The sequence below is a fragment of the Schistocerca americana genome, chromosome 10, assembly GCF_021461395.2.
Source record: "Schistocerca americana isolate TAMUIC-IGC-003095 chromosome 10, iqSchAmer2.1, whole genome shotgun sequence".
NCBI lineage: Eukaryota > Metazoa > Arthropoda > Insecta > Orthoptera > Acrididae > Schistocerca > Schistocerca americana.
Window position 1 is genome coordinate 81698721 of NC_060128.1, and position 15437 is coordinate 81714157.

Consider the following 15437-nt stretch of genomic DNA (forward strand, 5'->3'; position numbering starts at 1 on the left):
TGGTGATCCCTTGATGCCTCAGACTTGTCCTACCAACCGATCCCTTCTTCTGGTCAAGTTGTGCCACAAACTCCTCTTCTCCCCAATCCTATTCAATACTTCCTCATTAGTTATGTGATCTACCCATCTAATCTTCAGCATTCTTCTGTAGCACCACATTTCGAAAGCTTCTATTCTCTTCCTGTCCAAACTAGTTATCGTCCATGTTTCACTTCCATACATGGCTACACTCCATACGAACACTTTCAGAAATGACTTCCTGACACTTAAATCAATACTGGATGTTAACAAATTTCTCTTCTTCAGAAACGCTTTCCTTGACATTGCCAGCCTACATTTTATATCCTCTCTACTTCGACCATCATCAGTTATTTTGCTCCCCAAATAGCAAAACTCCTTTACTACTTTAAGTGCCTCATTTCCTAATCTAATTCCCTCAGCATCACCCGACTTAGACTACATTCCATTATCCTTGTTTTGCTTTTGTTGATGTTCATCTTATATCCTCCTTTCAAGACACTGTCCATTCCATTCAACTGCTCTTCCAAGTCCTTTGCTGTCTCTGACAGAATTACAATGTCATCGGCGAACCTCAAAGTTTTTATTTCTTCTCCATGAATTTTAATACCTACTCCGAACTTTCCTTTTGTTTCCTTTACTGCTTGCTCAATATACAGATTGAACAACATCGGGGAGAGGCTACAACCCTGTCTTACTCCCTTCCCAACCACTGCTTCCCTTTCATGTCCCTCGACTCTTATAACTGCCATCTGGTTTCTGTACAAATTGTAAATAGTCTTTCGCTCCCTGTATTTTACCCCTGCCACCTTTAGAATTTGAAAGAGAGTATTCCAGTCAACATTGTCAAAAGCTTTCTATAAGTCTACAAATGCTAGAAACGTAGGTTTGCCTTTCCTTAATCTTTCTTCTAAGATAAGTCGTAAGGTCAGTATTGCCTCACGTGTTCCAGTATTTCTACGGAATCCAAACTGATCTTCCCCGAAGTTGGCTTCTACTAGTTTTTCCATTCGTCTGTAAAGAATTCGTGTTAGTATTTTGCAGCTGTGACTTACTAAACTGATAGTTCGGTAATTTTCACATCTGTCAACACCTGCTTTCTTTGGGATTGGAATTATTATATTCTTCTTGAAGTCTGAGGGTATTTCGCCTGTTTCATACATCTTGCTCACCAGATGGTAGAGTTTTGTCCGGACTGGCTCTCCCACGGCCGTCAGTAGTTCCAATGGAATATTGTCTACTCCGGGGGCCTTGTTTCGACTCAGGTCTTTCAGTGCTCTGTCAAACTTCTCACGCAGTATCATATCTCCCATTTCATCTTCATCTACATCCTCTTCCATTTCCATAATATTGTCCTCAAGTACATCGCCCTTGTATAGACCCCTCTATATACTCCTTCCACCTTTCTGCTTTCCCTTCTTTGCTTAGAACTGGGTTTCCATCTGAGCTCTTGATATTCATACAAGTCGTTCTCTTATCTCCAAAGGTCTCTTTAATTTTCCTGTAGGTGGTATCTATCTTACCCCTAGTGAGATAGGCCTCTACATCCTTACATTTGTCCTCTAGCCATCCCTGCTTAGCCATTTTGCACTTCCTGTCGATCTCATTTTTGAGACGTTTGTATTCCTTTTTGCCTGCTTCACTTACTGCATTTTTATATTTTCTCCTTTCATCAATTAAATTCAATATTTCTTCTGTTACCCAAGGATTTCTACTAGCCCTCGTCTTTTTACCTACTTGATCCTCTGCTGCCTTCACTACTTCATCCCTCAAAGCTACCCATTCTTCTTCTGCTGTATTTATTTCCCCCATTCCTGTCAATTGCTCCCTTATGCTCTCCCTGAATCTCTTTACAACCTCTGGTTCTTTTAGTTTATCCAGGTCCCATCTCCTTAAATTCCCACCTTTTTGCAGTTTCTTCAGTTTTAATCTACAGGTCATAATCAATAGATTGTGGTCAGAGTCCACATCTGCCCCTGGAAATGTCTTACAATTTAAAACCTGGTTCCTAAATCTCTGTCTTACCATTATATAATCTATCTGATACCTTTTAGTATCTCCAGGGTTCTTCCATGTATACAACCTTCTTTCATGATTCTTAAACCAAGTGTTAGTTATGATTATGTTGTGCTCTGTGCAAAATTCTACCAGGCGGCTTCCTCTTTCATTTCTTAGCCCCAATCCATATTCACCTACTATGTTTCCTTCTCTCCCTTTTCCTACACTTGAATTCCAGTCACCCATGAATTTTCGTCTCCCTTCTCTATCTGAATAATTTCTTTTCTATTGACCATAAGTAATGAAAAGTGTGAAATCATCCACACGAGTACCAAAAGGAATCTGCTAAAGTACGGTTACACAATAAATCGCACAAATCTGAAGGCCGTAAATTCAGCTAAGTATTAGGGGATTACAATTACAGGTAACTTAAATTGGAAAGATCACACAGATAATGTTGTGGGGGAAAGCAAACTGTAGACTTGCCCACCTTCTACTGGAATGTTGTTGTGCAGTGCGGGATCTGCACGGCGATAAAATTGATGGAGGACATCAAAAAAGTTCAAAACAGGCCAGCTCATTTTGTATTGTTGTGAAATAGGGGAGAGAATACTGTAGATATCATACACAAGTTGGGGTGGGAATCATTAAAACAAAGGGCTTTTTCATTGTGGCAGGATCTTCTCGTGAAACTTCAATCACCAACATTCTTCTCAGATTGTGAAAACGTTTTGTTGGCACCCACCTACATAGTGAGATGTGATAATTATAATAAAACAAGAGGAATCGGAGCTCACACAGAAAGATTTAAGTGTTTGTTTTTAACCTACCCTTTTTTAGGGTGAAATACTAGAGAAGCAGCTTGAAGGTGGTTAGATGAACACTCTGCCTACCACTTAATTGTGAATTGCAGAGTAATCGTGTAGAAGTAGATGTAGATATCATTGCATGAAACACGGTTCGGGAGATGTGTCATAAACACTGAGATGCTTGAAAAACTAATTTTCTTCACACATGTACCTCCTTCTCTCTCTCTCTCTCTCTCTCTCTCTCTCTCTCTCTCTCTCTCTCTCTCCCCCCCCCTCTCCCCCCCTTCCCCCTCTCCCTCCACCCTCTCCCCCTCCCTCTCCCCCAAACACATTCAGTTTTTCTCAATTAAAATCCTGAATTATGATGTTTTGGGTTTTTTGTAATTCTCATTACAAGGTATGTGATCATCGTCATCAATTGTTTGACGGTCATTGCTAGAGAAAAGTCTGCTCTACACTTTCCAGTGCATTACAGTTTTCATTGTATGCTTCCATGGAACACCTGCGTATTTTGTATTTCTTCTGCCTGCCATTTGTCAGATTAGTGTCCCATCTCTCAGACTGCAGCAGATAACTCCCTCGCTCCATGTACTGTGCATTAGCCTGTATCCCTGCCCTGACCACTTCCATTACATTGTTCTAATTGTGTCTTTTTCAGCATTCTGTTACTGATCCACTTGTCTGTTCCCCTATCTCTCCCAGTGATTCCCAATGTGCATTTCAGCATAGCTTGCTGAAGAGTCCCCAGTTTTTAAATGAATGGATTTTGCATTAAAACAAAAGTCTGACTGCTAGAAGACGAAACTGGTAAGATACACTGGCTCAGACTCTTGTTTCCAGACACATTGGAAGCTTAGTTTTGAAAACTTAATTTGACTTGATTTTTTATCAGAGACAAAACTACAGTGGACTTAATGTCCCATTGTCCACACTAGAACTGTGTTTATTGTGTGTGTTCTCTCCATGCCATTCTAGTAAAACTGACCAATCCTCTTTAAGAGCAATGGGAGTCCCTTTAGTATGTCTTTGATACACACAATCTGTTCAGGAATTTGTGACCCAAATATTGTGCGCCTTTTGGTACAGTTTTGTCCGCTACACCACATAGTCTGCTCTTAGGATCTTCTTTCTCTATTCCCATTGTGTGCAGGTGTTTCCTGAAGTTCCTATGACCAGGCACGAAACTTAATCTGCCTCTTATTGAAGCCCAGGATTACAGAACTTCTCTTAAAACATGGCTTTGGCATCATTAGCCTTCCACATTTTTGTTTTTTATTCAGTTTGATAATTTCATTTAACCATCACCTATCAGCTTATTCATTGCCACAGATTCCTGAGTGATCAGCTTTCCTATACCGTATTTACTCGAATCTAAGCCGCACTTTTTCCGGTTTTTGTAATCCAAAAAACAGCCTGCGGCTTAGAGTCGAGTGCAAAGCAAGCGGAAGTTCTAAAAATGTTGGTGGGTGCCGCCACAACTAACTTCTGTCGTAGAATATATGTACCGCTACATAGGCATGCTTTGTAGGCAAACAGATAAATACTGCCACCAAAACTGCTGCGTCATTAAACAAATTAAAAAAAAAGGTGGAAGACAAGCTTTTTTCTCCGCCCCGAGTTTCGACCACTGCATTTTCGTAAATTATCCAACGAAGTAAATACAAATTCCGTATTGTTGATCTTCGAATGTAGCAGCAGCATTTCAATGTACTACGAAAATCCGACTGGCAAGACTGTTTGGGATGTTTGTCAATATGGCCAACTCTACATTCTGGATTTTTTCCTACCTGTGAGAAGAGATGGTTGCTAATAGGAACTTTTATGAATTGTGAATCACATGCAGTATTCTCTTCACCATAAGAATAATATGAATATAAACATTTTGCCATGTATTGTTTCGTGTTTGCTGCTATCTCATTTAAATCCTGTCTGCCTAATAAACTACGAAACTAGAGTGAGACAACAGCAAACGCGGAAGAATATACATATCATATTCATATTATTCTTATGCCTAATAGTGAAACAGTCAGAAATGAAGCACGACAATTGACTAGATTTTTAAATCTAAGATGACTCTAATTTCTGTGCAGAATGTAATGTACTAAAGAGGCGCCTGCAAAGATTTTCAAACGGAGAAAATTTTTCGCTAAACTCTCGTTCAGAACATCTATCATACGCAGTCTATTATTTGGTTCTTGTTAATCGTTAGCAAAGAAAGCAGCAGTGTAAGTAACAGCAAATAGCAGTCTCTTGCCATTGTTTCGCTAATGAGACGATTTCTCTCTCTCTCTCTCTCTCTCTCTCTCTCTCTCTCTCTCTCTTTCTCTTTTTTAATTGTAAGCGGTGGTAGTGCACACAAAAGCACAAAAGCAAGCCATGTCACGAGCGGCGACAGGCCGTAAACACGCACTATCAGAATGCAACAAACAATGCATGACACAGTACAGTAATGCATTTTCAGCTTAGAGTGACATCAATTCAAACCAGACGAAGCACGTGAAAAAGGAAGCGTACCCGTATAAATAACGACGGAGCGCGTGACGCATAGCAATGGCTACCTGGCAAAGCGTAACTGCTAAGCTTACGATTCGAATCAAACTACTGTAGCTGTATCGTCATTCATTCGATCTAAATTGTGTCTCATATTACAATGGACCAACTTTGTTTCAATTCGGAGATGCGGCCTAAAACTTTTGTCTCCCCTTGAATTTTGAGTCTCAAATTTCAGGTGCGGCTTAGATTCGGGAAAATTTTTTTTCCTTGATTTCGAGTATCATTTTTCAGGTGCGGCTTAGATTCGAGTAAATACGGTAGTCTCGCGAGGCCTTCATGGCATTCTGCAGTGATCTTTGATCTCATTGCAGGGGATGATACAGGTTTCAGAGCTGCTCAGCTGCCTGAATGAATCTAAATGCCATGATCTTTGTAGCATCTGTGTAGATTCTCCTCTGTGCACTTCCTGATTGTGAAGATCTCCACCTGGAATACCATACCTGGCTTGCCTAGAGAGATTGTGCTTTCTGGTCTAGGCTGTATCCATTATACCTAGCCCCACCACCTTTGTCTGTTTTTGACTCATCAGCAAAGCGGATTATGTTTCCTGAACAATGTCACGGTTTTCCTCGACTGTTCCCTACCTCCTATAATTATATAGAAAGGTTTACTGAAGCAGCTGGAAGTAACTATATGGTCAACCGGCACTTTCTCAACCATCCCTATACTTACCGCACTATGCTGGTGTGAGGTGCTGGGTATTATAAAGATTTCCATATATTTCCAGTTTTTAACCTGTATGCCCCTGCCACTTTCTCCATTTTAACCCAAAGGTGTAATGGGGACATGTCCGGCATGTTCTCCATACGAACAATGGATGTGCTGCTAATTCCACCTGTTGTGGCTAAGCAGGCCAGTCTCTGCATCTTACCAAAGTACTCAGCAGCCACCACCTGATGTTCTTTACTCCACCGTACTGTAACCCTATTAATTATCGCAGGTCTTAGGACAGGTGAGTGTGTCCAGTGGGATGTACGCCTCAGTTTTTTCTAGTGAAACTTTATTTAGTTTAATAGAAGCACTCTAGTCCATTTTCCTGTACAATTTAATGAAATATTCATTTACAAATATTAGTCCTGTTTCTTGAAGTACTGTCTTTGATCCTCTCTCATGTGTGTGATTTTGACACTAAAGGTTTTGGTCACCCCTTATTTTTTTAATTCTTTATTTATTTTATTTTTTATTTATTTTATTTTTTTAATTTTATTTACACATCAAGTTCTGTGGAACCAAATTGAGGAGCAAATCTCAAAGGTCATGGAATGTGTCAGTACATGAAATTACAACATAAAACTAATAACAGATCAAAATAAATGCTTATGATCCCGATAAAAAGTCACTTCACAAGTTTAAGTAAACGCAGTCGACAATACAACAAGAATCAGCTTAATTTTTCAAGGAACTCCTTGACAGAATATAAGGAGTGACCCATGAGGAAACTCTTCAGTTTTGATTTGAAAGTGTGTGGATTACTGCTAAGATTCTTGAATTTGAGTAGTAGCTTATTTAAAATGGACGCAGCAGTATACTGCACACCTTTTTGCACCAGGGTTAAGGAAGTCCGATCCAAATGCAGGTTTGATTTCTGCCAAGTATTAACCAAGTGAAAGCTGCTTATTTTTGGAAATAAGCTAATATTGTTAACCAGAAATGACAGTAAGGAATATATATATTGAGAGGCCATTGTCAAAATATCCAGACTAGTGTACAGGGGTCGACAAGAGGTTCGCGAACTTACACCGCTTATTACCTGAACTGCCTGTTTCTGAGCCAAAAATATCCTTGTAGAATGGGAAGAGTTATCCCAATATAATACCATATGACAAAGTGAATGAAAATAAGCAAAGTAGACTAATTTTTGTGTCGAACGATCACTCACTTCTGATACCGTTCGAATAGTAAAAATGGCAGTATTAAGCCTGCTTACTATCTATCTGAACACCTAGAAATTTGAAACGTTCAGTTTCACTAATCATAAGCCTGTTCTGTGACATTAAAACGCCAGGTTTTGTTGAATTGTATGTTAGAAACTGAGTCTTACTGTGATTTAGTGTTTATTCTCTACAAGCCATGAACGTAGGTCATGTACTGCACTGTTTGAAACCGAACCAATGTTGCACACAACATCCTTTACTACAAAGCTAGTGTCATCAGCAAACAGAAATGTTTTAGAGCTACCCGTATTACTAGAGGGCGTATCATTTATATAAATAAGGAACAGGAGTACTGATGGCATAGAAATGGGTCTAAAATTATCTACCTTATCCCTTTCTCCCTTTTTAAAAAGTGGCTTTACTACTGAGTATTTTAATCACTCAGGAAACTGACCATTCCTAAAGGAAAAATTACAAATGTGGCTAAATACAGGGCTAACGTGCAGCACAGTACTTTAATATTCTGCTAGACACTCCATCATAACCATAAGAGTCCTTATGTCATATATATTAAATGTTTCACCGTCATCAGCTGTTTTTATCATTAAATCATGTGATCTCTTCAAGTACTGTGCTCAGACACAACGTGTTTGCAACTACTTCTTCCTCAGGGAACAGTCTCAGGCAATATGCAGCCAGCAGACTCCAGCAACCTTCTGCAGGTCTTTGTCATGTCGGCCTGGCAGTCTTGTGTGTGTGTGTGTGTGTGTGTGTGTGTGTGTGTCCTTTGGACTTCATTCCAGTGCCATATTTGTCCACCAGCAATCATTTCTTCTGGCAACATGCCCAAGCTATTGCCATTTAATAGTGGCTGTTTCTCCAGGATGTCCTTGAAATTGGAAATTGAGCTGATATCTTCTGCCTTCTTTTCTCTTTCTTCTTAATCTGATCATAGAACTTTGTCCCTGTGTAGTACTCAATGTCAGTCTTGTACAAGGGTGTGGTGAAAAGCAATGCCTCCAAATTTTTTATTTTGTTCTCAGTATTAGTTGAGGTATTACATGTCATGCATATTACTTGGTCAACTTTTCTGCTTCCTGATGTGGATGGTTGCATCCTCAGGGCGTCCAAGAGTACCACGATGTCATCCACAAAGGATGGAGTTGCCTGTAATTTGTTTCTTCCTACTAAATCTGCTATTATTATTATTATTATTAATTATTATTATTATTATGTGTTATTTATTTGCTACAACTATTGTAATGTAAACTCATTAGGAATGTCTGGATGGATGTAAGAGAGTGCATGAAGGCTAGGCAAAATAAATGGATAAATAAATATTACAATCTGGTTCACTGTCATTTTTGCAGATGTATCGTCCCACTGCTAACAGTGTGTGCAGACACCTTGGAACGTCTAGAACTTTACCAGTATGACGTGCCTCGCAATGAGGCGCGTGAGGCATTTGTTGCTCTGGGAAAGCTTCAGAACCTGCAAGAACTCACGTCAATGTCCTTGGACTCGTCTTTAACAGGAATTGTTCCTCTGGCATTCAGGTAAGTTATGCAATGCCTATATGTGTCATATATAGGATGAAACTTTCTGAATTGGTAGTATGGACCAAAAGTTGACAAAAAGTGGCAAGTAAACATCGGCTGTGAAATGTGTGTTTTAGGAGCTGTTTGCACTTCTTCAGTAGAAGAGATGTGTTCCACAGTAGTGGAGATGAAAAAGTGCTAATAGCTCATAAGCTGTGCATTTTAGATCCCATGTTTACTAGACATATTTTCCTCATTTTCATCCACACTACCAGCTGTGGAAGTTTGTCAGTGCCACTTTCATCATCATGTATGTGTGTTAACACACACACATTTATTGCCTATTGTGCACATATCTATTATGTATGTGAGAGAAAGAGACAGTATCCACTAAATCACATGAGAGATAAACTGCAGGTTATCTTATCATAATCAAAGCATGAAGTCACACTTACCTACATCTACATGCAACTGTTGCAGGTCACCATATGGTGTGTGGCAGAGGGCACCTTGTACCACTACTATTCATTTCCTTTCCTGTTCCACTCACAAAAGAGTGAGAGAAAAATGAATGTATATATGCCTCTGTATGAACTCTATTTCTCTTATCTTCATGCCCCTTATGCAAAATGTATGTTGGCGGCAGTAGAATTTCTCTGCAGCCAGCTTGAGATGCCAATTCTCTAAATGTTCTCAATGGTGATTCTTGAGGGGGGGGGGGGGGGGGGAAAGTCACCTTCCCTCCAGGGATTCCAATTTGAGTTCCCAAAGCATCTAGCATGTTGATCGAACCTGCTGGTAACAAATCTAACAGTCCGCCTCTGAACTGCTTCGATGTCTTCTGTTTATCTGACCTGTTGCAGATCCCAAACACTTGAGCGGTACTCAAGAATGGGTCGTACTTGTGTTCTATATGGGTCTCCTGTACAGATGAAGGACACTTTCCTCAAATTCTCCCAATAAACTGAAGTCAGCCATTGCCCTTCCATACTACAATCCTTTCATGCTCGTACCATGTCATATTACTTTGCAGTGCTACACCTAGATATTTAATCGATGTGACTGTCAAGAAACACACTACTGATGCTGTATTCAAACATTACCGGGTTGTTTTTCCTGCTAATCTGCATTAACTTACCTTTCTCTACATTTGGAGCTAGTTGCCATTCATCACACAAACAAGAAATTTTATCTACGTCATCTCGTATCCTCCTGTAGGTGCTCAATGATAGTAACTTCCTGTAGCCAAGCTAATATAGAATAAAAAATTGTAACAAGCTAACAATTTTTCATTTTATATTATCTTGGCAGTTATGGTTTCCTGTGATAACTTATTTTAAAGCACGTATGACATGTGATAAATCTGTGATAATTTTCCTGCCATTGATGATGGTTTAGAACCAAGACCATTAGCAAAATAAAATGACAATATTACAGACAGCACAGTGCACAGTGTAATGCATTTTTTAAAAATTTGTACATGCCATTGACCATCACCTAAGCAAGACGTTCAAGATGGTGCTCGGTCGCCCAGATGACAGTGTTATACTAGTTCACATGACCACTGATATCGAACATTGCTTCATCAGGAAACGTGAATGGAACATCAGGCTCCATGTGCACCAGTCCCAAGATGATTTGTGCACCACTCACACATGCTTGCTTGCCCACATTTGTGTGAGCTGCTGCACCATCTACAAGAGATATGGCTTCGTTCCTAAATCGTGGTGCAAAATTTTAACCACTGACCTTTGAGAAATGTTAGTCTCTCGAGAAAGTCTGTGTGAACTTGGTTGAGCTGGCTGCCATTGCTTCCTGGGTGAGGATGATGTTCTTTCTAGTTCGGACAGGTCTGTTTGTACCACTGTTTGCCTTGCAATTGTCTTGAATGGAGCTCGTCCTTCCAAACTTCTCATAGGTCCTTCCAATTGTCAGGCAAGACGGTGCGTCCTGTCCGTCCAGGCCTCGAATTTTTCTTGTATGATGCTTGGGGACTAAAAGACCTCCATCCAGGTAGTTGTCTTCCTTCATTCCAGAATATCAAGAGGCTATGGTTTAATCTTCAAAAAAACAAAAAAGAGAACACCCACTTAACATTAACATGTTTTTGCTTCGCTCTGTATTTTGATGATCATATTTGGCTGTTTCTTACAAATATGTTCTGATTTCTGATATTGTAATTGCCGTAAGACCTGAGAACACAACTGTTTTATCCAAATATGTAGAGGATTTAGCATCTATATTGATGTGAGAATGTGACAAGATGTCTTCATCTATGCTTCCAAACAAGTCATTTGCTCATTGCGATCTCATTGACTGCACAGAACTGGCAGTTGACACTCATCATTTCATTTCCAGCATATCTCACTGCAACTGTTGACGGCATTGTTGCATGAGATATGTAAGTATATCACTGGTCCCTGTCTAGGCTGTACTGTTGCTGAGTATTTCTCCAATTTTAAATACAAATTCTGAATACAAATGATTCAGACAAACTGCAATTTAAACATGGTAGACATTAATAAAAAGCTGAGATTTGTGTATACAGTACATTCCTATGGTTGGCAGCATAACAAAATTTGGTAACAATTAACAGGAACTGCACAAGCAGTGTGTCAGATCCATTGGTGACATAAGTTCAGAATTAGAAGTTATGCAGATACAATTCAGCCTCGTCACAGGCGGGATAACACGACAGACAGGGTGGGCAGTGTGAACTCACCACCCGTGGGGATGCTGGTGGATGGGTCAGGTCTCGTACAACAGACTAAGAAGTAACCTTAGAAAACTAGTAATAGTGCACTGTTTTACAACGGGTGGAACATATTTCATTGTATTACCATTTAAGAGCCAAACATAAACAAATAAAAAACAAGGATGTGCCCAATCAGTGATTATGGTTATCAGCAACCAAGCACTTAACCCCTTGGTAGCATTCTTATTACGGGAATAAGGAAACCAATAAAGCTTACGTGCTCCCAGAATTGTCAGACAGTTACTTGTACTAATTATGCAGCATGAGCAGTCATTAAACACTATTTTGAAATGGAATAAAATTCAAAGTCGTGAACTTCTAACATGTTTTGCGATAAGACACCAGCCACAAGTAACAGATCGGATAGTTCTTACCAATGTAAACTCCATATCAAATGGCTAAGCAACTGAATTTCAGATGTCAAACTTGATATTACCAGGCTGACCATAATTACAGTGGAAAAGTACATTCTTATTTTAACAGAATTTAAAATAGAAAATCTCTCATTGGGTCAACTAACAACCCCATCAAAATGTTTTACAAATTCTTAACTATAATTTTTACAGTTAAAGGCATTGGTTAAATTAGGTTAACCCCACTAAATGCTTAACTAAAATAAGTACAGTCAAAAGCCACTCTAATAAAATTAAACTTCGCTGTATTTAAAAGGGAAAATAACACACAGTTCAGCCCTAGACATGGTAAATGGTAAGCTACTCAAAATATGAGCAGTTTAAACAGGCCATTCTGATTAATATAACTCCACTAGCTTTGCAACACAGACTATGCAACTTCCACACATTTTTCAAATAGTTGCAACTAACGTCTGTAATCAAACAGAGTTGCTTCCATTAAGATAAACTTCAGTTCTTTCGCAGCAAACCCCCATGAACAGTGAACACAGCAGACCTTCCAGGGAGGAGAAACTAATCACAGCACTACAACGTTACCAAATAAGCTGCAGAAACAACAAAAAGAGTCTAACAAAAATATTTGATGAATCGGTAGCGAAGTGATGCTCAAAATCTCCACACGCTCAGCACAGGCAAATTTCCAGAGTCCCATCACCACCACAGCCAACCCAAAATACTGTCTTCGCAGGATGAGATTTGTGCTCTTTAAAAGGTGTTTACTATCAGCTCCAGACAACTGATATAAACCAGCACAAGTTCTTCTTCCAGTTCGGCCAGCAAATTTTAACTGTCCACAATGGTGCCAGTCAAAGCTCCTCGCACAGAGAACTACCAAAGATCCTGCACTAGTACCACAATCTAGTGATCATTTGATCAATATGAACCGGGACGGCTCACTTCTTTGGAAATTTTCTGATGTGTCAATGCTCTGTAAGTTTTTCAGTATATTTCTTAGTCACAAGTTACCTAAGTACTGAGCTGCTTTTTTGAAGGATTCTTCAGTCAATGGGATATGCCTCCCTCTCATTCCTCTTCTTGTACTGCTCTGTGTAGTAAGTGTGAACACATTGTTTGTTTTCCATTCAGAGCCATCTCGTTTGAAGAATATCATTGCTGTATCGTGTATAGAGATGTGAAGATCAAGCACTTTCCTATTTTGTGAACGCGAGTTTCTTGTATAATGTGTATAGTTCAAAGATGCCTGATAAGCAGTTCTAACATAATCATACTTCATCAAAACATTACCAAAAATTAGATATTTTTATAAAATTAAATCGCCAAACGATTTACTTGGCAAGATTGTCTGAAACGTACCACCATATGACAGTAATGTTGTGAACATTGTTTGGACACTTAACTTGGAAACAGAATTAAGTGGTCGTTGGTTAGTATTTTATAATAATAATAATCGCTTGCAATCTTCACACAAGTTTTTACCGTATTTACTCGAATCTAAGCCGCACTTTTTTCCGGTTTTTGTAATCAAAAAAACTGCCTGCGGCTTAGAATCAAGTGCAAAGCAAGCGGAAGTTTTGAAAAATGTTGGTGGGTGCCGCCACAACTAACTTCTGCCATCGAATATATGTAGCGCTACACAGGCATCCTTTGTAGGCACAAAGATAAATACTGGCACCAAATCCTCTGCGTCAGTAAATAAATTGAAAAAAAAAAGGTGGAAGTCGAGCTTTTTTCTCCGCCTCCAGTTTCGACCACAGCATTTTCATACATTATCCAAGGAAGTAAATACAAATTCCGTATTGTTCATCTTCGAATGTAGCAGCATTTCAATGTACTACAAAAATCCGATTGGCAAGACTGTTTGGGATGTTTGTCAATATGGCCAACTCTACTTGTCAATATGGCCAACTCTACATTCTGAGTTTTTTCCTACCTGTGAGAAGAGATGGTTGCTAATAGGAACTTTTATGAATTGTGAATCACATGCAGTATTCTCTTCACCATAAGAATAATACGAATATAAACATTTTGCCATGTATTGTTTCGTGTTTGCTGCTATCTCATTTAAATCCTGTCTGCCTAATAAACTACGAAACTAGAGTGAGACAACAGCAAACGCGGAAGAATATACATATCATATTCGTATTATTCTTATGCCTAATAGTGAAACAATCAGAAATGAAGCACGACAATTGACTAGATTTTTAAATCTAAGATGACTCTAATTTCTGTGCAGAATGTAATGAACTAAAGAGGCGCCTGCAAAGATTTTCAAACGGAGAAAAATTTTCGCTAAACTCTCGTTCAGAACATCTATCATACGCAGTCTATTATTTGGTTCTTGTTAATCATTAGCAAAGAAAGCAGCAGTGTAAGTAACAACAAATAGCAGTCTCTTGCCATTGTTTCGCTAATGAGACGATTTCTCTCTCTCTCTCTCTCTCTCTCTCTCTTTTTTAATTGTAAGCGGTGGTAGTGCACACACAAGCACAAAAGCAAGCCATGCCGCGAGCGGTGACAGGCCGTAAACACACACATCAGAATAGGACAAACAATGCATGACACAGTACAGTAATGAATTTTCAGCTTATAGTGACGTAAACACCTATAACAAAGAAAACGGTGCTTATCAGATCAAAGAAAAATAAGCAATCAATTCAAACCAGATGAAGCACGTGAAAAAAAGGAAGGGTACTCGTATAAATACGGACGGAGCGCCTGACGCATAGCAATGGCTACCTGGTAAAGCATAACTGCTAAGCTTATGACTCGAACCAAACTACTGTAGCTGTATCGTCATTCATTCGACCTAAATTGTCTCTCATATTACAATGGACCAACTTTGTTTCGATTTGGAGATGTGGCCTAAAAATTTTCTCTCCCCTTGAATTTCGAGTCTCAAATTTCAGGTGCGGCATAGATTTGGGAAAATTTCTTTTCCTTGATTTCGAGTCTCATTTTTCAGGTGCGGCTTAGATTCGAGTGCGGCTTAGATTCGAGTAAATACGGTATATATTTTTGGGAGACATAGTTACAAATATGTTCACAGCACCAGTTCAGACTCGCATATAAAAACAAAACTCCATCCAAACAGGCCACAAAGGCCCAACGGTACTCACCAGCCACCGTGTCATCCTCAGCCCACAGGCGTCACTGGATGCGGTTATGGAGGGTCATGTGGTCAACAAACCGCTGTCCCAACCGTATGTCAGTTTACGAGAGCAGAGCCGCTAATTCTCAATCGAGTAGCTCCTCAGTTTGCCTCACAAGGGCCCAGTGCACCCTGCTAACCAACAGTGCTCGGCAGACCGGATGGTCACCCATCCGAGCACTAGCCTAACCCGATAGTGCTTATCTTCAGTGATCTGATGTGAAGTGGTGTTATCACTACAGTAAGGCCGTATTATTGATTGACATTATTAGTTAAATAGGCATTTAAAATGAATCAAAAATCCCGGAACAGTAACCAAAAATGAGAAATAGCAGTGCAAAACTGAAAGTTGATGCAAACGGTGAATAGA

The 15437-nt window shown here is 39.5% G+C and overlaps 1 protein-coding gene across 3 annotated transcripts in view; it reads left to right on the top strand.

The window, feature by feature from the left end:
• LOC124552616 overlaps nt 1–15437 on the top strand; it is a 145867-nt gene that overhangs the window by 66856 nt on the left and 63574 nt on the right. For all 3 annotated transcript variants that reach the window (XM_047126941.1, XM_047126942.1, XM_047126943.1), the window contains exon 6: nt 8623–8808. In XM_047126941.1, coding sequence (XP_046982897.1) covers nt 8623–8808 — 186 coding nt within the window. The remainder of the gene's footprint in view (nt 1–8622; nt 8809–15437) is intronic.